General features: G+C 41.8%; 1 protein-coding gene across 1 annotated transcript in view; it reads left to right on the top strand.

Moving 5' to 3' along the window:
• The first annotated feature begins 19,457 nt into the window (after positions 1-19,457).
• Positions 19,458-25,728, top strand: part of LOC115145018 (tyrosine-protein kinase ABL2-like) — a 43,152-nt gene continuing 36,881 nt past the window's right edge. The window contains exon 1 of the mRNA XM_029686224.2: positions 19,458-20,101. Within this exon, the coding sequence (XP_029542084.1) occupies positions 19,900-20,101 (202 nt within the window). The 5' untranslated portion in view covers positions 19,458-19,899. The remainder of the gene's footprint in view (positions 20,102-25,728) is intronic.

The following is a 25,728-nucleotide window of genomic DNA, read 5'->3' as shown; positions in this document are numbered from 1 at the left end:
GAAGTGAAGCTAGCATACTTTACCTTGTCCAGATTGACTCTTGTATATTCATTATCTGCGCTTACTTTTGACATTCATTTGTGGAGTCATTTTGCATATCGTACTTGTTTAGAATTGTTGTGTGAGACGTACTGATGTTTTTGGGGGGCAGGGGGGTTTCACAGGGTGGAGATGGTCGAGGGGGATTTTCTGGTTTGCCAGGCCCTTTTGTAAGTGGAAATAGTCTGTTTAATTTGATGGATCATTCTTATCTGACTGTGGCTCAATGTGTCTGTCTTGTCTACAGGGAGAGATTGGGAAATCAGGAAAGAGAGGAGCTGAAGGAGACCTGGTATTAAGGTTCCTGTGTAACTACTCTTCTTATTCTGTCTATACAGTTTCCTGTCATTGTCTCAGTATAATTTTTTTTTTAAGTCACCATCAACCCTATTTTTGGTGAAGAATTGACCTGATATTACATTTGAGATATCCAGACCTCCAGTTGTTTTCCTGTCAGTATGTTTAAGGTATTGTATTTTCATCTGACCCTTGGATTTGAATCACACAGGGGAGGCCAGGAATTCCAGGACTCACTGGACTGAAAGGGCTGAAGGTGAAACCTTTACTTCAGGGTGCAGTCTTGCCACACTTGCATATGCCGATATTACCACTAGAGGGCCAGAATTCAAGTGAAAACTCGAGAAAAATGGAATGGAATGGAACATGTCTTTCTTCACTTAGGGACTTCAAGGCCATCTTGGGGGTAGGGGACTGGATGGAACACATGGACCCCATTGTATCCCATTGTTCTGTGCCAGAGATTGTCCTGTGTCTAATATACTCAGAGGTGTCACACACATACTGTATGTGGTTTGACCATGATCCCTGTCCTCTAGGGACCCATCGGAGGAACTGCATCTGACGGGAATTCCGGATCTACCAGACTAAGGGTAATATTTTACAGTTCAGATGTTTCTTTTGCTGTTATATGCCTTTTCAGGCTCTTTGGCACTCCTAACGCTTATACTTCCCACTGGGCACAGACATCAATTCAACGCTCCAGCAGGTATATCTCTCTAGTCACCCCCAAAACCAATTCTTTCTTTGGCCGCCTCTCCTTCCAGTTCTCTGCTGCCAATGACTGGAACGAACTACAAAAATCTCTGAAACTGGAAACACTTATCTCCCTCACTAGCTTTAAGCACCAACTGTCAGAGCAGCTCACAGATTACTGCACCTGTACATAGCCCACCTATAATTTAGCCCAAACAACTACCTCTTTCCCAACTGTATTTAATTAATTAATTTATTTTGCTCCTTTGCACCCCATTATTTGTATTTCTACTTTGCACATTCTTCCATTGCAAAACTACCATTCCAGTGTTTTACTTGCTATATTGTATTTACTTTGCCACCATGGCCTTTTTTTGCCTTTACCTCCCTTCTCACCTCATTTGCTCACATTGTATATAGACTTGTTTATACTGTATTATTGACTGTATGTTTGTTTTACTCCATGTGTAACTCTGTGTCGTTGTATCTGTCGAACTGCTTTGCTTTATCTTGGCCAGGTCGCAATTGTAAATGAGAACTTGTTCTCAACTTGCCTACCTGGTTAAATAAAGGTGAAATAAAAAAAAATCAATTCAACATTCCATGATTCAATGTAATTTAATTGAAATTAAGTGGAAACAACATTGATTCAATTAGTGTGTGCCTAGTGGCTTGTGATATACAGTGCATTTGGAAAGTATTCAGACCCCTTGACTTTTTCCACATTTTCTTATGGATTAAATAGTTGTTTTTCCTCATTAATCTACACACAACACCCCATAATGACAAAGGAAAAGAAAAACAGTTTCTTTTGTCTTTTTGTATTAAATATATGTGTATTGGAAATATCACATTTTCATAAGTATTCAGACCCTTTACTCAGTACTTTGTTGAAGCACCTTTGGCAGTGATTACAGCCTTGAGTCTTATTGGGTATGACACTCCAACTTTGGCATATTATTTGGGGAGAAACTTCAATTCTTCTTTGCAGATCCTCTCAAGCTCTGTCAGGTTGGATGGGGAGCATCGCTGCACAGCTATTTCCGATTGGGTTCAAGTCCAGGCTCTGGCTGGGCCACTCAAGGACATTCAGAGACTTGTCCCAAAGCCACTCCTGCGTTGTCTTGGCTTAGGGTCTTAGGGTCATGGTCCTGTTGAAAGGTGAACCTAAGCCCCAGTCTGAGGTCCTGAGCACTCTGGAGCAGGCTTTCATCAAGGATCTCTCTGTACTTTGCTCCGTTCATCTTTCACTCGATCCTGACTAGTCTCCCCGCCATCCATAGGGATGGTGCCAGGTGTCCTCCAGACGTGATGCTTGGCATTCAGGCCAAAGAGTTCAATCTTGGTTTCATCAGACCAGAGAATCTTTGCTTCTCATGGTCTGAGAGTCCTTGAGGTGCCGTTTGGCAAACTCCAAGCGGGCTGTCATGTGCCTTTTACTGAGGAGAGGCTTTCATCTGGCCACTCTACCATAAAGGCCTGATTGATGGAGTGCTGCAGAGATGGGTGTCCTTCTGGAAGGTTCTCCCATCTCCACAGAGAAACTCTGGAGTTCTGTCAGAGTGACCATTGGGTTCTTGGTCACCTCCCTGAACAAGGCCCTTCTCCCGCGATTGCTCAGTTTGGCCGGGCGCCTAGCTCTAGGAAGAGTCTTGGTTGTTCCAAACTTCTTCCATTTAAGAATAATGGAGGCCACTGTGTTCTTGGGGACCTTCAATGGTGCAGAAATGTTTTGGTACCCTTCCCCAGCTCTGTGCCTCGACACAATCCTGTCTCGGAGCTCTACGGACAACTTCTTTGACCTCATGGCTTGGTTTTTGCTCTGACATTCATTGTCAACTGCGGGACCTTTCCAAATGATGTGCAATCGATTGAATTTACCACAGGTGGACTCCAAGGATGATTAATGGAAAAAGGATGCACTTGAGATCAATTTTGAGGCTCATAGCAAAGGGTCTGAATACTTATGTAAAATAAAGTATTTTTGAATTTATTTTTTAAACATTAGCAATTAAAAAAAAACAATTTTAGAATAAGGCTGTAACATAACAAAATCTGGAAAAGGGGAAGGGGTCTGACTACTTTCCATATGCACTGTACTTAAATCCATATTCAACACTTGCTGATGATTACATGTCTTAGGGAATGGTGGGGAAAACTGGAGCAACAGGGATTCAAGGTCCAGTTGGGAAGAGTGTGAGTATTGTTCTGTTCTTTGCTACACACTAATATTCAGTAGTTTCTAAAATTATAAAATGGAACATATTGACTAAGCATGGTGTACTTATTTTTCAACAGGGGGATTCTGGAAGTAGAGGAATCACTGGCAACCAGGAAAGCCAGGAGTCAAGGTAAGTCAAGAGGCAAACCGGTGAGTTTAATCAGTTCTTTCTTTCAATGCTTGCTGTACACTCTACCAAACCCTTTTCCCCCACCACGTATTTAAGCGAATAGTTAATGGTTACATTTAAACTTTTATTATGTACCACATTTTCCTCTTCTTGCTTATAGGGAGAAGGCCCATTGGGACCGGATGGACCAGTTGGAAGACCTGGAAAGCCAGCAAGTATCCCTATAGGCCACATTGACTATGACACCCAATTACAGCTGCATGATCCTATCACGGAGATTGCAATAAACCATGTTGTGATGATGATCCTATTGATGGGACGTTGTTTATTCTATCTTTTGTTTGGGTTGTTATCACAGGGACTTGCTGGTTTGGATGGATTGTTGGGGGTTGAAGGAAACGAAGGAGATAATGTAAGCATTGTCTGGTGCCCAAGTAAAATCTTTATCCATTTGCCAACCAGTTGCCCCCAGAAATAAAACGACACATATTATCTAAAAGATCTTCCTTTGATTTGATTCGTCTCCAGGGTGATATTGGTTACCGAGGAACCCCTGGGAGGCCTGGTATGCCAGGGAAGATGGTGAGTGAAATACAGACCTAATCATAGTGTTTTGGAGACAATATAAGTATACAGTATGTTGGAATTTGATGCATCCTTACTCTAATGATTCATGTTACAGGGTCAAATTGGACGAACTGTGTTTGACCAATTGAGATACCCAACGAAGGTACTCTTTAGTGCATGCACATAGAGCTATTTGGCCAAAACTCTTTATTTTGCCATGGTTTACATTCAGAACCTTCCACCAATGTTTTGTCAAGGGTAATCTTGGATCTAAAGGAAAACGAGCACCTGCAGGGCCAATGGGGCAAAGGGTAAACCAATACATTTGAAACCTTTACATTCATGGTTGATTGTAAATCCCTGTCTATGTTCTCAGGCATTTTTCATATGCTTGATAACCAAGCTCTCTGGTATTGCTATTTTGCATAGGGTATTCCAGGGCTTGGAGGAGAGAAGGGGACATTTGGACAGCATGGCTCAAAGGTGCTGTATAGGTCTCAATATTCAATAACACCTAGGTTATAGAGTAAAAGAACAGTATTCGTTTTCTATGGTGCCATATCATCGCTCCTTCATATCTGTTCTCCTCTCAGGGTCAGAGGCCTACAGGGACATATTGGACCACGTGGAGTTAAAGTAGGCAGGAATAAAGTTGGAAATCAATCAACAACACCTCACATTTAGACAGCAGATTACATTTCTGTCTCCTTTTATTTAGGGGAATCCAGGACTGCAAGGGAATAAAGGGTGGCTAGGTTCAAAAGGCATAAAGGTTCGTTTGTGGTATCTCTTTTCCATATTAGTTGTTTTAATGGAATCATATCCTGATACATTTTGATAACAGTATCAGAACAATATTTCTTATCAGTTTATGTCAATGCATTGGTAATTTATAGGGAGACATTGGTCCTCGCAGTCCACCTGGGAAAAAGGGCTTCCCTGGTCAACCTGTATGTATTTTGTCAATATTTCACAAACCTTTTCAGTTTTTTTCTAGTAAGTTTGCTACAATTATGACATTTTGAAGTCTTGTTTGGTCAATGTTTGTTTGTTTTATTTTTCAGGATCTGTTTGGAAAGAGAGCAAGTAACCATTTGGCATTCTAATGTCTATTGTTGGGTATATTTCCATGGTTTCCATCTAAATCTATCATGCTCTTTGCAGGGATACAAGGTATGCCTGGAGCTAAGGGAGTGAGAGGTCAGTGTGGACTACCAGTAAGGAGGCTTATTGTGTCTTTTGATCCAAATTAGTAACAGTAACTGAATCATTTAGAATGCAGTGTACAGTATATAATGGATCTATGTAAATGCAATCCCCCATTTATGTTACAGGGGAAATCAGGTCCTCCTGGCCGTCCAAGAAATAGGCGGCCTGAATCCCTTGGAAAAAAGAACAAGATTTTTAAAAGTTGGTACCCGATTTATTGTAATCTAGACCTGTTTATTTTACTGTAAGACTGAGGAATCGTATTCTGCAGTCCACACAAAATATTTCCTCAAAACAATTGCATAACCTGCACTCCATGTCTCAAGTTATTAGTAAAACCTCCTAAAGTGAGTGTTTTTGGATGGCCATTTTCCCAGCAAAACCGGACCATGACCAGGAGAACGCTTGACTCATTCCCTGACCATCACTCAAGCAGCTCCTTCAGCTGGCCTCAGGGCACCAAAGACAGCCCTGCAACCACCTGCAACAAGCTGGGGCTGATTCATCCACACCTGCAGGATGGTGAGTAGAGCTCAGCATGTAGCAGTTAGACTGGCCACTGAGCTGATGTAGGCAACAGATCTAGTGAAGCCAACATCTCATCCTTTTTAGAGCTAGAGAGTAATTTGTCCAATAATGTGTTAGTTTTACAAATCTTTCCAGGAAACTTTTACATGGACCCTAACCAGGGCTGCCTGTTTGATGCCCTGCAAGTGTACCTGTAGGAGGGATGACCTGTATACCTCCTGTGTTGTCACAAGTTGTCACAAGTAAGTAGCTTGTCCTGAAATCGTACAACTTTGCATATCTCTTGAGCAGAATATTGAAGGCTAGCTAGCTATTATGGCTAACATAATTTCTCACAAACAGTACCATTCAAAAGTTTGGACACACCTACTCATTCAAGGGTTTTTCTTTATTTTTACTATTTTCTACATTGTAGAATAATAGTGAAGACATCAAAACTATGAAATAACACATATGGAATCATGTAGTAACCAAAAAAGTGATAAGAGTGCTGCATCAGATGATGCACCCGACCTCAACCCAATTGAGATGGTTTGGGATGAGTTGGACCGCAGAGTGAAGGAAAAGCAGCCAAAAAGCTGGTTGAGAATGCCAAGAGTGTGCAAAGCTGTCATCTAAGCAAAGGGTGGCTACTTTAAAGAATCTCAAATACAAAATATACTGTATTTTGATTTGTTTAACACGGTTTTGGTTACTATATGATACATGTGTTATTTCATCATTTTGATGTATTCACTATTATTCTACAATGTAGAAAATAGTAAAATAAGACAAACCCTGGGATAAGTAGAGCTGTGTTTGAATACCCATACTAACATACTATATACTATTATTTAATTTTAGTATACTGTAAACAAATAGTATCCTTTCAGTTGAAAGTACTAGCTCTTCTCCGATCTACCGGAAGTTGATGCTGTTGCTATGCAACCTCTTGCAAGCTAGTTAGCATAACAAATGACTAGTTAGACATTTTACTACTTCGGGTGTGTTCTTAAATTCAATCTGGAGTGCTCTAAATTCAGAGTGTACTGGACGCTTGGGCCGAGGAGTAGGGTGTTCTGACTTTAAAACGGCAGTCAAGCACCCAAGTTAACATTGGCTAGCTTGCTAGCTACTTCCAGACACAAATGAGAGTGACCACTTTACTCGCCCTACCAGAGCTGGTTAGGTTGTTTTCATGTTATCCAGAGCGTTGGTGACTAACTGTGCTGTTGGCAACAATTAAATTACGTTTTTTTTGCCGACGTTTACTGACACCGGCCATATTCAACCGGTGTTGAGTGCTCGTAAATGAATTATTATGCTGTTCATATAAATAATTTATTATAACTTACCGGTTTCTTGCAGTTATTTATTCCGGGAAAAGGTAGTGATTTTGGGCGGTAAATCTCGGTAACCGGTTTCCCGCCATTCAACCGTAATACAGTACATTTGCTGCTTTATGTTAACTACAAGACAAGTCATTCGACATAATCATTGTAATTCACCGCCTGGCCAGTTGATGTCAGTCAAGACTTATAAAAAAGACCACAGTACAGTGTGTGAGACCAATGTTGTGTACCGTAATTACAGCCTGGTATTTTCTGCTTGTTTTCCCATGTCTGTCACTCAGGTGGAGGTACGAATATGGGGGAGCACAGAGATCCATAGAGGGGACTGTTGCCCCTCAGGGACGTTAGTGCGGAGGGAAGGGGAGATCACTGGGACACAGACCTCAGAGCTGTCCTGGGACCTTTGTGGTTTTTGTAGCCTCCATTTATCCAGAGAGAAGAAGCAAGCACTGCCCAGTGTCTGGGGCAAGATCATTTGGCTGCAATTCCTCATCAGGACAAAAGAATGTTGTCTGTTCGCTGTAGCGCTTATGTATAATTGCGATAACAACTAGCTGTACTGTATGATGAAATATGTATTTTGGAGAGATTGATATAATGTGTATTTTATAAAGAAAAATATATAGCTGTTGTGTTGTTTGTATCTCCTGCATATTGATTATTTTTTATTTATTAATTTCTCAGTGATGTACTGTGTGTGCTAATATATGCTTCATATTTGATTAATGTGGATGTTTTAAGAATGTAATGTACTCATTTGTATTTTATTGTTTAAGCGTTTGTAAACATGTCTTTGCTAATATTTTATCTCTTGTTTTTTATACTTGCAAACAAATACCAGAAAACTTGATGACCTCCCATATCTGGATGGTCTAAACTTGTTGTACATATGTCACTTCAGCTTACTTTACAATCACTTTCTTTATCACACATTTTATGGTTTACAGCTATAATGCAATAAACAGCAGTACACCCTGTTGTCACAAATGGAATGAACCGAAATACAGTTGAAGTCAGAAGTTTTCATACACTGAGGTTGTAGTCATTTCAACTCGTTTTTCAACCACTCCACAAATTTCTTCTTAAGTATACAAAGTATAGTTTTGGCAAGTCAGTTAGGACATCTACTTTGTGCATGCCACAAGTAATTTTTCCAACAATTGTTTACAGATTATTTCACTTATCATTCAGTGTATCACAATTCCAGTGGGTCAAGAAGTTTACATACACTAAGTTGACTGTGCCTTTAAACAGCTTGGAAAATTCCAGAAAATGATGTCATGGCTTTAGAAGCTTCTGATACGCTAATTGACATCATTTGAGACAATTGGAGGTGTACCTGTGGATGTAATTCAAGGCCTACCTTCAAACTCAGTGCCTCTTTGCTTGACATCATGGGAAAATCAAAAGAAATCAGCAAAGACCTCAGAAAGAAATTGTAGACCTCCACAAGTCTGGTTCATCCTTGGGTGCAATTTCCAAACACCTGAAGGTACCACGTTCATCTGTACAAACAATAGTACGCAAGTATAAACACCGTGGGACCACACAGCCGTCATACCGCTCAGGAAGGAGAAGGGTTCTGTCTCCTAGAGATGAACGTGCTTTGGTGTGAAAAGTGCCAATCCCAGAATAACAGAAAAGGACCTTGTGAAGATACTGGAGGAAACAGGTACAAAAGTATCTATATCCACAGTAAACCGAGTTCTATATCAACATAACCTGAAAGGCCACTCAGGAAGAAGCCACTGCTCCAAAAACGCCATAAAAAAGCCAGACTACGATTTGCAACTGCACATGGGGACGAAGATCGTACTTTTTGGAGAAATGTCCTCTGGTCTGATGAAACAAAAATAGAACCTTTTGGCCATAATGACCATTGTTATGTTTGGAGGAAAAAGGGGGAGGCTTGCAATCTGAAAAACACCATCCCAACCGTGAAGCACGGGGGTGGCAGTATCATGTTGTGGGGGTGCTTCACAAAATAGATGGCATCATGAGGAATGAAAATTATGTGGGTATATTGAAGTAACATCTCAAGACATCAGTCAAGTTAAAGCTTGGTCGCAAATGGGTCTTACAAATGGACAATGACCCCAAGCATACTTCCAAAGTTGTGACAAAATGGCTTAAGTTCAACAAAGTCTAGGTATTGAAGTGGCCATCAGAATGCCCTGACCTCAATCCTATAGAACATTTGTGGGCAGAACTGAAAAAGCGTGTGCGAGCAAGGAGGCCTACAAACCTGACTCAGTTAAAGCAGCTCTGTCAGGAGGAATGGGCCAAAATTCAACCAGCTTATTGTGGGAAGCTTGTGGAAGATTATGCGAAACGGTTGACCCAAGTTAAACAACTTAAAAGGGAATACTACTAAATACTAATTGAGTGTATGTAAACTTCTGACCCACATTCTTAAAATAAAGTGGTGATCCTAACTGACCTAAGACAGGGAATTTCTACTAGGATTAAATGTCAGGAATTGTGAAAAACTGAGTTTAAATGTATTTGGCTAAGGTGTATGTAAACTTCTGACTTCAACTGTAAGTGCAATGAATGATAATATGAATGTTTTTTGTAGGATGATGGAAAACTGTTGTAGCAGGAAATAGCAGTATTTATTACAGAATGTGATTTGCAAGATAAACCCATGCTGGGTAGAATTGTTCCTAACTGCTGTTCATGCAGAGCATGTGCAGTAGGTTTATACACGTTCATGCATTGAGGACCAATCATTATGTGTAGAATATTTTCTCATCCTCTCCTGCTAGCATGCCTTTAGACCATATAGCTATGGCTTTAGACCTATCTATGCCAGGGCACTATTAGAAATAATCTAATATTTTGTCTGTATAGCAATAACTGTTATAGTCTCCAGCCAAAAGCATAAAAACAGAAGTTAATCCCACACAGAATGTATTTATATCACAGCGAGTAAACCTAATCCAACGCTGGAATTACACAGATCCTCATGGTTTATATTGTCATTAATTTCAAAAATAGTTTCCTGAATATAATTTATAATCACCTCCACATAGATGGCCTATGGTTGCAATCATATTCCCTCAATGACCCATAAACTACGTCCCTAATGGTACCACATTCACTTTATAGTGCACTACTTTTGACCAGAGCCCTATTGGCCTGTAACAATGTCAAATACATTTCTGTAGCCTACCACTACAGCACTTGCACATGCATGTAAAATAAAGGTTTTAATAGAGGCCTAATTGTCTTCTCTTCTGCAGCAACAATTGAGCAGTTATTGCCCATGCTTGCACAATAAAATTCTAATTGAGATGATTCAACTTAAATAGTGTACAAGGACTGTTGTCAATGTTCTCACAAGCTCTAACCTAACTTTGATTATAGTTTGCCTATGAAGGACTGTGTCCATGTGTACTCTTGAGGTTTCGTACATGGACAGCTTGTCACAGAATGTAAAATGTAATTTCCCAAGTTGCTCTAACCATGTAGACCAATTGAATTCACCACACTTTAGCGTTTGATGCCATTATACTGGTCTGGAGAGGGAAACAAATAGGCCTATTGACTATTCATGATTAATGATTCAATTAGGTTCCAATCCACTACAGTGCATTTGGAAAGTATTCAGACCCCTCCCCTTTTCCACATGTTGTTAAGTTACAGCCTTATTCTAAAATTGATTAAATAAAAATAATCATCAATCTACACACAATACCCCATAATGACAAAGTGAAAACAGGTTTTTAGAATTTTTGCAGAAAAAAACAGAAATACCTTATTTACATAAGTGTTCAGTCCCTTTGCTATGAGACTTGAAATTGAGCCCAGGTGCATCCTGTTTCCATTGATCATCCTTGAGATGTTTCTACAACTTGATTGGAGTCCACCTGTGGTAAATTCAATTGATTGGACATGATTTGGAAAGGCACACACGTATCTTTATAAAGTTGACAGTGAATGTCAGAGCAAAAACCAAGCCATGAGGTCGAGGGAATTGTGCGTAGATCTCCAAAACAGGATTGTGGCGAGGCACAGATCTGGGGAAGGGTACCAAAACATTTCTGCAGCATTGAAGGTCCCCAAGAACACAGTGGCCTCCATAATTCATAATTCTGCCAAACTGAGCAATCGTTGGGAGAAGGGCCTTGGTCAGGGTGGTGACCAAGAACCCGATGGTCACTGACAGAGCTTCAGAGTTCCTCTGTAGAGATAGGAGAACCTTCCAGAAGGAAAACAATCTCTGCAGCATTCCAGGCCTTTATGATAGAGTGGTCAGACGGAAGCCACTCCTCAGTAGAAGGTTCATGACAGCCCGCTTGGAGTTTACCAAAAGGCACCTAAAGGACTCTCAGACCATGAGAAACAAGAATCTCTGGTCTGATGAAACCAAGATTTAATTTGTTTGGCCTGAATGCCAAGCGTCACGTCTGGAGGAAACCTGGCACGATCCCTACGGTGAAGCATGGTGGTGGCAGCATCATGCTGTGGGAATGTTTTTCAGCGGCAGGGACTGCGAGGCTAGTCAGGATCGAGGGAAAGATGAATGGAGCAAAGTACAGAGAGATCTTTGATGAAAACCTCTGGCCTGCTCGCCTCCCTACCACTGAGGAAGTACAGTTCCCGCGCAGCCCAGTCAAAACTGTTCGCTGCTCTGGCCCCCCAATGGTGGAACAAACTCCCTCACGACGCCAGGACAGCGGAGTCAATCACCACCTTCCGGAGACACCTGAAACCCCACCTCTTTCAGGAATACCTAGGATAGGATAAAGTAATCCTTCTCACCCCCCCCCCCCCTTAAAATATTTAGATGCACTATTGTAAAGTGGCTGTTCCACTGGATGTCTTAAGGTGAACGCACCAATTTGTAAGTCGCTCTGGATAAGAGCGTCTGCTAAATGACTTAAATGTAAATGTAATGTAAAACCTGCTCCTGAGTGCTCAGGACCTCAGACTGGGGTGAAGGTTCACCTTCCAACAGGACAACAACCCTAAGCACAAAGCAGGAGTGTTTTCGGGACAAATCTCTGAATGTCCTTAAGTGGCCCAGCCAGAGCCCGGACTTGAACCCAATCGAACATCTCTGGAGAGACCTGAAAATAGCTATGCAGCAACGCTCCCCAGCCAACCTGACAAAGCTTGAGAGGATCTGCAGAGAAGAATGGGAGAAACTCCCCAAATACAGGTGTGCCAAGCTTGTAGCATCATACCCAATAAGACTCGATGCTGTAATCGCTGCCAAAGGTGCTCAACAAAGTAAAGAGTCTGAATACTTATGTAAATATGATCTGTTTTTTTTTATAAACAATGCAAAAAAATAAATTTAAACCCACAATTTCCTGGTTAACTTCGCAACTTAGTCCTGAAGTAATTTGGGATTCATATTACTCACCGGCACTGGTAGACTTTGGAACTGAATGAATATGAACGTCTGACCCATAGTTTATTGCTTTGCTTTAATCACATTTTCTCAATTTATTTCAGGGAAAATGGAGGTGGAGCAACACATCAGCAAAAATCTCCAACTGAAGAGGAAAACAGTCGGATTGCTATAAAACAGAGAATGTGTTCTATTGGTTCTGAGCAAGTGATTAGATGCTGATGTCGCATCCTCCTAACAATGTTGTCTGTTCTCACATCTCACCTGTCATTGATTGAGTCCCAATGATTCAACAAAGTTCTCTTTGTTCTGTCACTGTGTGTGGATGTGCCTACTATACTCAAAAAACAGTGTTGTGCCATGGCTCTGCACTGCCAAATCCCTACTGGACTGACTAAATCTCCCTTAAGCCTATATGACTTGTAATCTTGTCATTTTAAACCCTGGCAAACTGCTTTGCCTTGATTGTCTGTTTTCATATTTGGTTATTTGTGCATTATAAAAAAGAGTATATAACTAACAGAGTGAGCCAAAGTGATGTAAAGGCAATACTCATCTGCATCTCTCTTCCACGTTGTAGGAGTCAACCTAAGTGACTGAGTGGCCAAATGAAAGGTTCACAGTGAATCGAGAAGTGCAGACTGAAGAGAAAAAGCCACTTAAAACATGTTTTGCTTTATGTATTGTTGAACAGTGTAATTGGCTGAACTATGACTCGTCTTATTCACGTCATAATAGTCATGGGTGAAATGAACACATGTTCTATCTGTATTGTACACAACAAATCAAAGCAAAAACTCTAATCCTGAGAGCTCCCTTATTTGCACACAATGTAAGAGAATGAGGGCTGTTTGTTTAGTATAAAGGTCACCTGACATCTACCCTCGTCAGCTGTTACTGTGCAAACATAAAATAGACAGAACAATCGCCACAGTCTTTCTGGGCATGAGGTCATCAATTAAAACATGTTTTTTTTATTGAAGGGTCATTGTCTCCAGCTATAAAAATTTTGGTTACCTTAGTATCTGACTTAATGTGTCTAATATCATATGGATTTAAATCATGACTTATTTTTAATTCACAACCATCCTTTTCATTTCACTGGAGCCTGCTCCTGTCCCTGCTGTCTTCTTCCCTCCTCTGTCCGATAAGGAGAAAAGTAAGCTCCCCCTGCCCCCTTTTTCCTTCCACCCTTCTCCATCCTGATCTGCTCTCTTACTATGTCAGAGATCGACATGACGTGTGTCATGGTCCTGTGTGTGTTCAACTCTATCCTGCCAAGGATAACTTCCGTCAACACATCCTCACTCACAGCCAGCCTGTCCCATCGGTATGACACTCTTCCTGCATCTTCATTATATTGTGTATTGCAGTGGTTCCAAACTGTGGGGTGTGCGAGGGGTCGGCAGGCGGGGTGCCCCCCCCCAAATTTTTTTTTGAAATACACTACAGTTCAAAAGTTTTAGGTCACTTAGAAATGTCCTTGTTTTTGAAAGAAAATCACATTTTTTTGTCCATTAAAATAACATCAACTTGATCAGAAATACAGTGTAGACATTATTAATGTTGTAAATGACTATTGTAGCTGGAAACAGCTGATTTCCCACAGAATATCTACATAGGCGTACAGAGGCCCATTCTCAGCAACCATCACTCCTGTGTTCCAAAGCCACGTTGTGTTAGCTAATCCAAGTTTATCATTTTAAAAGGCTAATTGATCATTAGAAAACCCTTTTGCAATTATGTTAGCGCAGCTGAAAACTGTTGTCCTGATTAAAGAAGCAATAAAACTGGCCTTCTTTAGACTAGTTGAGTATCTGGAGCATCAGCATTTGTCAGTTCGATTACAGGCTCAATTTGGCCAGAAACAAAGAACTTTCTTCTGAAACTCATCAGTCTATTCTTGTTCTGACAATTGAGGGCTATTCCATGCTGGAAATTGCCAAGAAACTGAAGATCTCTGTAACGGCTCTCGTTGGGAGAAGGAGACCAAGGCGCAGCGTTGTAGGCGTTCATCGTATTTTTATTGATGACACCAAGTAAAATAACAAAGACAAAAAACAAAAGTGCACAGTTCTGTCAGGAAAAAACACTAAACAGAAAACAAGATCCCACAAAACCCAAAAGGAAAATGACAACTATATGATCCCCAATCAGAGACAACGATAGACAGCTGCCTCTGATTGGGAACCTCACTCGGCAAAAGACAAAGAAATAGAAAACATAGACTTTCCCACCCTGACCTAACCAAACATAGAGAATAATAAGGATCTCTAAGGTCAGGGCAGACTCCGGCCGCAAACCTGAACCCTATAGGGGAGGGTCCGGGTGGGCATCTACTCTCGGTGGAGGGTGCGGGACGCAGACCCCGCTCCACTTGAGGCTCCCCCACTTCGGTGGCGCCTCTGGTGCAGGGATCGTCTAGATCGTCGCTGCAGGCTCTTGACTGGGGACCGTCGCTGGAGGCTCCGGACTGGGGACCTTCGCTGCAGGCTCCGGACTGGGGACCGTCACTGGAGGCTTCGTACCATGGATCATCAGTGCAGGCTTTGTGCCATGGATCATCACTGCAGGCTCCGGGCCATGGATCATCACTGTAGGCTTCGTGCCATGGATCATCACTGGAGACTTCGTGCCATGGATCATCACTGGAGGCTTCCTACATGGAGCCGGAACAGGTCTCACCGGACTGAGGAGACGTACTGGAAGCCTGGTGCGTGGAGCTGCCACAACGCGTCCTGGCTGGATACGCACTTTAGCTCAGTGAGTGTGGAGAGCTGTCACAGGATGCACTGGGCTATGAAGGCGCACTAGAGGCATAGTGCGTAGAGCCGGCTCAGGATATGCTGGGCCGTGGAGGCGCACTGGAGGTCTGGAGCATAGAGCTGAAACAACGCGTCCTGGCTGAATACCCCCTGTAGCACTGCAAGTGCAGGGAGCTGGTACAGGCCGCACTGGGTTGTGCTGGCGAACTGGGGATACCGTGCATAGAGCTGGCGCAGGATATTCTAGAACGAAGAGACGCACCGGAGACCAGGAGCGCTGAGCTGGCACAATCCGTCCTGGCTGAATGCAACCTCTAGCACGGCAACTGCAGGGAGCTGGCACAGAGCGCACCGGGCATCACTGCATAACACAGTGCCTGACCGGTCACACGCTCCCCACGGTAACCACGGGGAGTTAGCTCAGGTCTAAACCCTGACTCCGCCAATCTCCCCGTGTTCCCCCCAAAACAATTTGGGGGAGCTGCCTCTCGGGCTTCCGTTGTTGTTCTAACTCCTCGTATCGTCGCCATTCCGCTCTCGCTGCCTCCAAAAAACAAAGAAATAGAAAACATAGACTTTCCCACCCGAGTCAAGGATGTTGTTCCCCAATGCTGGAAGGGGGGCCTGGGTGACAAAGTTTGGGAACCCCTGGGGTACTGCGTCATTCAAATGGACAATTATATTAACTACCTCCATATTGCTAGAGCAATAGTTTAAGGAATTGAAGGAAGGAAATCATAAGTCATCTCTGTGCATTTTCCTTTCTCTATAAGTTCTGGTTCTCTTCTAAGCCTTCCTGCACTGCTGGCTCAACGCATTTTTTGGTATGCTACAGTTTGCTGTCGAGATGTTTTACAAGTTACACTGGCAGACACCTTTACTCGATCATATTACTCATTTACTCCATCACTGACCAGATCTGCAGGACACTAGTGCCAGTGCTCACTACACTGCCTCATTGACACCTCAGCAGACATGGACGGACAGAATTATCTGAATTTGGATACTTTATATAGTTTAGCTGGCCATCTTCTTTACTGTTCTTTTTTATACAGATTTTGCTTCACAGGATTGGTGGAACTCGACACCCTTTGACAATTACTACCACACCTGGAACGTGGTGGTTAATGACTGGCTGTATTACTATGTATATTGTGAATTCCTAAGGGTGAGTGTTGCGTTATTGTTGCACTTAGCATTAATGTTACTCTGTTTTTACAATATTTAAGAAATATCTCTCCCATTGTTTTGTAACTCTAACCTTAAACAAGTAAACCAGTTGACCAACTTTGATAAACTGAAATTGATCTAATTTTCTCCACGCCGATTCTTAGGATTCTTTCCCCACTCCACCACCTGACAGATGTCAAAGAAGACATTTCTGGCTGCAGGCATGTTTTTGGTCTTCACTGTGTCTGCAGTAGTGCATGAGTACATCCTGGCTATCTGCTTCGTCTTTTTCTACCCAGTCCTCTTCTGCCTCTTCGTGTGCTTTCGGAAGTAAGGCACCTTCATTACAATATACCTGGCACAATATAACAAGGTTTTTCTCCGTTGTAGCATATTTTTCACTCCATCTTAACCGCTCTCTCATAATTTTCTTTACTGTGCTGTTCTCCCCTTTTCAACTTCTGTCTGTGATGTTCAACTTTGTTCTTCATGATCAGAGAAAAGGCCCAATTTGGACCGTGATCATGTGGACTGCTCTGTTCCTCGGTCAGGGGGTCACCAGCTTCCTCTACTTCCAGGAGTGGTATGTACCGCGCTACTGCCCCCTTCAAGGAGGAAAACATCACTGCACATATTGGAAAATATCAAATGTAGCCTCGTATTTTAATTTACTTTATACTTGAGTAGAGGCTCTTATCTAGGGTGACTTAGATGAGCAAGTATGGTTAAGTGTCTTGCTCAATGGCACATCGACAGATTTTTCACCGAATTAACCTTTCGGTTACTGGGGCAATGCTCTTAACCGCTAGGCTAGCTGGCACCCTTTATAGTTTTATCATTCCTTTTAGCTGGGGGAAATTACTATACTCTTTCATTTCAAATGCACTTTCAAGGCCAATATGGTAAATTGTGAAATGGCAGCTTTGCCTAAAAGTTTACCTCTTTTCAAACATGCAGTAGTATATTTAGCAAATAATCTAGTTAGAGAATGTTTGTGAATGTTTTATGTTCAGTCTCTGTATTTTCTGTCTACTGGTCCCCAGGGTGTTTTCAATCATGTTGAGGGATTATTCAACAAAATTTAGCTTTTTTTGCAATGTTATTACTGGTAGGACTACTATGAATGTCACTATGAATGAATGTTGTCAGATGTGAAGCCTTATGCACATGATCAGATTAATTTAATGCTAATAAAGAATGCATATTTATTCAAAAGCAATATTGAAAGTGATTCTATACAAATCAGTAATTCATTCCACACCTGAGCTTGAATTGGTGGAAACTGTTGTTGCAGCTGGATGTTACAATCTACCGTAAAGGCCTGATTGGTGGAATGCTGCAGAGATTGCTGTCCTTCTGGAAGGTTCTCCTATTTCCACAGAGGAACTCTGAAGCTCTGTCAGAGTGAACATGGGGTTCTTGGTCACCTCCCTGACCAAGGCCTTTTCCCCCTGATTGCTCAGTTTGGCCGGGCAGTCAGCTCCAGGAAGAGTCTTCGTGGTTCCAAACGTCTTCCATTTAAGAATGATGGAGCTGTTGTGTTCTTGGAGACCTTCAATGCTCAGATATTTTTTGGCACCCTTCCCCAGATGTGTGCCTCACCACAATCCCGTCTCGGAGCTCCACGGACAATTCCTTCGACCTCATGGCTTGGTTTTTGCTTTGACAGGCACTGTCAAATGTGGGACCTTATATAGACAGGTGTGTCCCTTTCCAAATCATATCCAAAAAATATAAAAAATTACATGTCCAATCAATTGAATTTACCACAGGTGGACTCCAATCAAGTTGAAGAAACATCTCAAGAATGATCATTGATGCACCTGAGCTCAATTTCGAGTCTCATAGCAAAGGATCTGAATACTTATGTAAATAAGGTATTTCTGTTTTTATTTTTAATACTTTTGCAAAAATGTATAAAAAACGGTTTTGCTTTGTCATTATGGGGTATTGTGTGCAGATTGATGACGAAATTGTTTTATTTCATTAATTTTAGAATAAGGCTGTAACGTAAAAGGAAAAAGTCACGGGGTACGAACACTACGAATCAACTGTTTATTTTTCTCTCGGGCATTTAAGATTTTGGAGATTTACATTTGTAATCTCATCCAGCAGATGGCGGTGAAATGTAAAATGTCAAAATTCCCACACTGACAATACATTGTCAATTGATAATCCCAAATGATCCATAATTTTCCATTTTACTCAGTAGATAAGTAATTATCTAAACTGAACCGCTTACGATTGTGTGTTATCTGAGGAAAATGTACATTGATATGTATCCTATTGAGAGATTTTATTGCAAGTCTACTTCAGCCTGGCTGTATTTCAATTGGGAGACATTTCTGTGCTGTTTACTACAAATTACTATTTGTTTTACTATTTCAGTGTTTTTAACATTTATTTGAGACAACCTTTGAGCTTCTCGTGATGTCTTCTGATCATTTAGAACATTACTTTTTGTTTTACTCCAGAGTGAAACTTTTGTTCAGATATCTATATTTTTTTTTACAGAGATTGACATTCCTCTATTTTTCTTGAGATCAATTTATGGAGTTATGGTGTTTAAGACATTTCTGTGAAAATGCGTGTTCTGAGATATGCTTGTTGTTATTACCATTACAGTGCATTAGGTATTGTTTGTCAGGTGGTGCCCGCTTCAAAACTAAGCTATGAAAAGAGTCTATTGTTGGTCTTTGTCACAAAATCCTGAGTTAGAATTGTGACTTCTGTATTTCTCATTTCAAAAGTTTATGAAGCACAAACTGTGTCATGTCAGGGGTGATGGCATAAACACAGTAAGAATATTGTCTGTCGCTGCCAAAAGAAAATAGCCATAGGCTGTCTTTTTAAATGTGTTTTTATGGGATAAATAGCTATAACACAAATAACAGTAGATCAATGTTATGACAATATTTCAATACTTTATGTTAAACGTTGAACAATATGCATTTCGTTTTTCCAGAGGTTTTATTTCACACATACAAGTTATGAACAATGCAACCATGCTGGGTGCCATGGTAATAGTTGGTCCAGGGAATCTCATTCTCCAATAGGGTGGAGGATCAATGATGTATATAATCATTGGTTGGTCCTCGGGCTGTCCGTCATCTAGTGGCTCTGAGGTCCTTGTAAACGTTGGGGACTTGTAATGGATCAATGTGACCTGGGGAGTGTGGTGAAATCCTCTTCCTAAATAGTAAACTCTATTCTGCGGTAAAGATGGCGGCTGCAGAAGGGGCGCGCAGTGCCTGGAGCACGGCGAAGCAACCCTGAAGGGTCCATATTTCGCAGAAACTCGGACGTGGGGGACTGAACATTCCTGCCTCGAGATCCCACGGACCGTTGGCAGAGAGTTTCAGTGACTTTTGCTTTATTTTTTGAGACAAGGTGGGTGGGTTTCACCGATACTAGCTATCGAGCTAACGTTAGCGAGATAAGCTAGCTAGCTAGGACGTCGGGTGGATAATAGGGTGTCGAGGAAGACTATTCGGAACAGGCCGCTCCACAGTTGGGGGATGTGAACCAGGAGTGTGCAGGATTGGCTAGCTTCGTCCCGAACATCTTTATACCGAACTGCGGGGATGGGACAACAGGTAGGCCGCGTCGGTGAGGGGGCTTCAACAGGACTCCAACCGCCACCACCGCAACAACACCCGGGCAAGGGGAACAGGGGAAGTGCAGGGAGGAGACCCCGGGAAGTCAGCAGTACCGGAACGGCACCAGGCAGGGTTGCTGCCGTTAACGTGCCGGACCCAGCAATTAATATATTCACCCAGCATTCAGGTAGGAGACACATAGTATTATACAATTGTTTATTTTATCAACTGGTATGTCAAGTAATAACGGAAACTAGTTAGTCAAACTGATTTATTTAGCGGGTGTTTGCTAGCTAGTTAGCTAACGTGCTAACTAGTTCACTGCTAGTCAACTCGGTGCCTGACTACGACATCGTAGCGGAAATACAAGAACTTGCTATCATCAGTGACAGCTCTATGTGTACCGTTAGTCAGCTTATATTTGCTAGTTTTCTTGATTTCTAGGTAAGTGTAACTAGTCAGTGCTACTACGAACGTGGATTGTGTTTCGTTATTCTGAGACAACAGAGAGGGATGGGGGACACGTTTCGGTACTGCACAGCTGCAAGGAACAAAAAGGACCGTTCACGTCTATGGCGACCTGGACTCCGAGTCCGAGATGCTTGTTAATTAAACGATGATCTCTGCCACCCGGGATGCAGTGGCAATTCCACTCCATTAACTCACTATGGCAGCCACAACAATGCCACATTTCAACCTGGAGTGATTTTCAAGTATGGTCTTTTACAACATAGCCCACTCAACAGAAAATTGGTGTGCAAAGTAACTTTGAATTATGTTTGTGTAACAAACTATGGAATGCTTCACCTGGAATGCTTTTCCAACAGTCTTGAAGGAGTTTCCACATATGCAGAGCACTTGTTGGCTGCTTTTCCTTCACTCAGCGGTCTAACTCATCCCAAAACATCTCAAATGGGTTGAGGTCAGGTGATTGTGGAGGCCAGGTCATCTGATGCAGCACTCTGTCACTCTCCTTGGTCAAATAGCCTTTACACAGCCTGAAGGTGTGTTGGGTCATTGTCCTGTTGAAATACAAATGATAATCCCACTAAGCGCAAACCAGATGGGATGGTGTATCGCTTTGCAGCAATTTGACCATGAAGGCCAGATTCATGCAGTCTCATCTGAACAGTTCATGTTGAGATGTGCCTGTTAATTGAACTCTGAAGCATTTATTTGGGCAGGGGTAACGGGCACACCTGTTAACTGAAATGCATTCCAGGTGACTACCTCATGAAGCTGGTTGAGAGAATGCCAAGAGTGTGCAAAGCTGTCATCAAGGCGAAGGGTGGCTACTTTGAAGATTCTCAAATATAAAATATATGTTGATTTGTTACTTTTTGGGTGACTACATGATTCCATATGTTATTTCGTAGTTTTGATTTCTTCACTATTATTCTACAATGTAGAAAATATAAAAATAAAACCTGTGAATTAATAGGTGTCAACTTTTGACTGGTACTGTACGTACAGTCATTATGCCTCTATCTAGGCCTGCAATGTGTCAATGGCCCTCAGGATTTAGTCAAGGCTATCAGTAAGGATCTTCATATGGTGAAACTATTATTACGTTTAGTCAGCGAAGTCCTGCTTTGAGCTACTGTAGAAGTAATTGCCGTTATGTATATGTTATCGAGTTCTGTAAGACCATTTAGGGATGCATTGTTCCAGAAGTTGAGAATGTTATTATTCTGTGTCTGACGAAGATACTGTATATCCATCCACAATTGCAACAACTATCCAGTCTCTTACTGCTTCCGTTGAGCTTTGCTTTACCCAAGGGAAGGTCAGTCAGTCTTGCATGGAATCAGATGTGATGGGAATGGTGAGAGTGTAAGGCTCGTCTAGTAGTTGTTTTTTCAGCTCTCTGCACAGGGGCAAAGCGAGACCTGTCACATCTCCACAATGAACCTCTTCAGCTGGAAACGCAAACCTGCAAAGTGCACACTGTCTGTACTTTCAAATGTCCAAGTGTCCTTTTTATAACTGGATGCATAGCCAAGTGTTGAAAGGCTATTACCTTGTAAACCCTCACAATATAATGGAAGTATGAAAGCATTTGTGTGTGCAACTCTCTCCTTGACCGAGCAGGAGCAATTCTAATTTAAGCCTAGGCTATATGATGCAGTTCTATCCTTGTAGTGCCACTGTTGGGTAAAAGTATTGTCTTGTGAAACCATTGGGCCATGGGAGTAAAGTCAGCACTGTCTGTCGAACATGGTTGTGTCTATTCATAGGATTTGATCCCTTCACATCTGGCTGAGTTATGTCACCATGGCTGATTCAAAGGAAGTTATTATTTTGCAACAAAGCCCATTTCCTCCTTTTCTTTAGTCCGCAAGATGATTTGGCGGTTCTTCCTGGGTAATTCCACGGTGATGCTTAGACTCCAGATTTTATTTTACTTTAAAATGTAAGACAAACTGTCTTTCTGTGCTGTCATTATGTTAGCAATCTTTGCATCTCCACTGTTCTTCTAGTAAATTGCCACAGAAAACTTAACAAACACATTAAGTACTCCTTGTGCATAGAGTTGTAATGTTTAACTTTGTATTCATTCTGCATCATTCTGGTATTGTGGAATTGCCCTCCTTTTAGCCATTTTGGGGGTTGTTAGTGTTGAACAGTTAGTCCTTTGTATGGTTTGTCAGTTGTAAAAGGCCTAGGCCAATTGTTTCCCCAAATGAAAGTACAATGACATCATGTTGCGTTTGATACCGTGGCTACTTGAGATGGATGCCTCAATCTCTGACCCTTTTGAGGTTTGTGTGTAGTACACGTACATGTATTTTTGCCTGAAGGAAGTGATTCACTGTGGGGACGGACACAAGTTCTTCTGAATCAATGGCCTCTGCATCTCCCGTTCCCCCACAGGCAAGTTGACTCAGCTTGTCCCTGTTGGCCCACAATGCCATTTTGGTATTTCTTTATTATTTATTCATTGTGTCCGGCCCTTACAATAAGTTTTTTTGCAGCGTTATGAAAACCAAAGCCTACGTTGCAATTTGAAGCTGAAGGTAATGGTATCTTTGTGATAGGGCAATATGAAGCTCAAGAAGGCTTGCATTCCCCCTAACCACATGACTTTAGAGTGCTCACTCAGCGTAATGCTCTTCTGATCAAGTGAACTTTTATGGCGCTTGTGTGGAATATGGCCTCTTATTTGGCTTTGCTTTGGGCTCTCGCTCTTTTGAAGAATTCACAGAAGTGATGATTTGTCTATCAAGCCCATAAACCGTTCAGCAGGTCCAGGTCGAGAGCAGGTTTCATGTACTTGATTAGCAAATGGGCCACATGTACAGTGCATTTGGGAAGTATTCAGACCTCTTGACCTTTTCCACATTTTATTACTTCCAGCCTTCTTCTAAAATGGATTTAGTTGTTTTTTCCCCCCCTCATCAATCTACACACACTACCCCTCAATGACAAAGCGAAAACAGGTTTTTAGAATTTTATTTACATAAGTATTCAGACACTTTGCTATGAGACTTGAAATTGATCTCAGGTGCATCCTGTTTCCATTGATCATGCTACAACTTGATTGGAGTCCACCTGTGGTAAATTCAATTGATTGGACATGATTTGGAAAGGCACACACCTGTCTATGTAAGGTCCCACAGTTGTCAGAGCAAAAACCAAGCCATGAGGTTGAAGGAATTGCCTGTAGAGCTCCGAGACAGGATTGTGTGAGGCACAGATCTAGGGAATGGTACCAACACATTTCTGCAGCATTGAAGATCCCCCAAGAACACAGTGACCTCCATTCTTAAATGGAAGAAGTTTGGAACCACCAAGACCCTTCCTAGAGCTGGCTGCCCAGCCAAACTGCGCATTCGGGGGGAGAAGAGCCTTGGTCAGGGAGGTGACCAAGAACCTGATGGTCACTCTGACAGCGCTCCAGAGTTCCTCTGTGGAGATGGGAGAACCTTCCAGAAGGACAATCATCTCTGCAGCACTCCACCATTCAGGCCTTTATGGTAGAGTGGCCAGACTGAAGCCACTCCTCACTAAAAAGCACGTGACAGCCCGCTTGGAGTTTGCCAAAGGGCACCTAAAGGACTCTCAGACCATGAGAAACAACATTTTGTGGTCTGATGAAACCAAGATTGAACTCTCTTTGTTTTTGGCCTGAATACCAAGCGTCACTTCTGGATGAAACCTGGCACCATCCCTATGGTGAAGCATGGTGGTGGCAGCCGCATGCTGTGGGGATGTTTTTCAGCGGCAGGGACTGGGAGACCAGTCAGGATCGAGGGAAGATGAACAGAGCAGAGTACAATCCATTTGTAAATAAAGCTGTGATTGTAACAAAACGTGGATAAAGCCAAGGGGTGTGAATACTTTGCGAATGCACTGTATTTAATAACATTTGCCCATGCCCATGACCCCTGATACATTTAAGCTGATTTGCATTAGGGATCCAATTGGATTATTCAAATCCACTTTTCTATATCTGCAAAGGCCCCAACAACCTAAATAAGTCACACCGTACTGAAAATAGAGTTTTGGAGGCTGCTGTGAGATTTTAACCAATTTAAACTTCATGTAATAATGTATCTTGTTGACTTTCAGTTTAATAATGAACTAGGTATCCTCCTTTATTTAACTAGGCAAGTTAAGAACAAATTCGCATTTTCAATGATTGCCTAGGAACAGTTGGTTAACTGCTTTGTTCAGGGGCAGAACGACAGATTTTGACCGTGTCAGCTTGGGGGTTCAATCTTGCAACCTTTCGGTTACTAGTCCAACGCTCTAACCACTAGGCTATCCGCCTCCCCCCTTATCCGCCCCCTACCTTGCATGTCACCCAGAGTTGCATCCTTCAGCCACTAGAAGGAGCTCGGTCTCATAATTTTCAGTCCTATAGATGCAGGGCAGTTGTGTTAATTTGCATGTTTAAGAGGGTGTGTATGCTTTTGCATTCAATAAAGCATATTGATTACGGCAGTGGGGTGTGTGTGAATATTCTGGGTTGGTTACTTCATGAATTATTCATCCATCCTCTCTCTCTCCATATGCTTGACTGGTGAAAGCACAAGGCTGGAGACAAAAGGCAGCATTTTAATCCGGGTTATTTTTGACTGCATTAACAATGCCCAGACCCTGTCCTTCCCAGTATATCTCATTCTGCTCTCATTAAACACAGGATTAACCAAAGGAAAGGAAGTGATTTGAGTCGACTCATTGCTGCTGCGGTTGCAGATGCAGACGAAACCTCCCACGTGCGCTCTGATACTCACACAGCTACCGGTATATCATGTTACTGAGTTTGTTTACACTACAGAATGGCAAGTTATTTACTGTCTCTTCACTCGCTTGTGAAACTTAAAGGTTCAGATATAACATGCTGTACAGGGTGGGAAATTAACTTTTTTGTCCATTAGCCACTGTAACAGGTAGCTACAAAAATCTACCAGCTACTCAGATTTTTTACCAGACAAAATATATTTTTGCATTATTACACCATAAATCACAAGTAACTGATGAGCATGCCTTGTAATATTTCTAAAACAAAAAATGTATTACTAGTAAGAAGTAATTTAGCATATTGCTCAATGCTTTCATTTTTGTCACTGAAGTCTTTTTAACCATGTTAAAATAAATAATTTGAAACGAAAGTGAAACAGTTCTACAACTTGAACGTCAAGAATCAACAAAGTGCCTGCCCTTGCCACAAAATGCAGAGTGATACGGCTTTATTTATTATTATTAGTTCAGGACTCTAACGCTGACATTTTTTACAAGGAGTACATAAGTTATTTAGTAGCACACGTACATTTAGGAGCACAATTCAATTTTTTGAGTCTTGTCATG

Source organism: Oncorhynchus nerka, linkage group LG17 (genome assembly GCF_034236695.1).
Source record: "Oncorhynchus nerka isolate Pitt River linkage group LG17, Oner_Uvic_2.0, whole genome shotgun sequence".
Classification (NCBI taxonomy): domain Eukaryota; kingdom Metazoa; phylum Chordata; class Actinopteri; order Salmoniformes; family Salmonidae; genus Oncorhynchus; species Oncorhynchus nerka.
The sequence above is the reverse complement of the archived record's forward strand: the minus strand, read 5'-3'. Positions and strand labels throughout refer to the sequence as shown.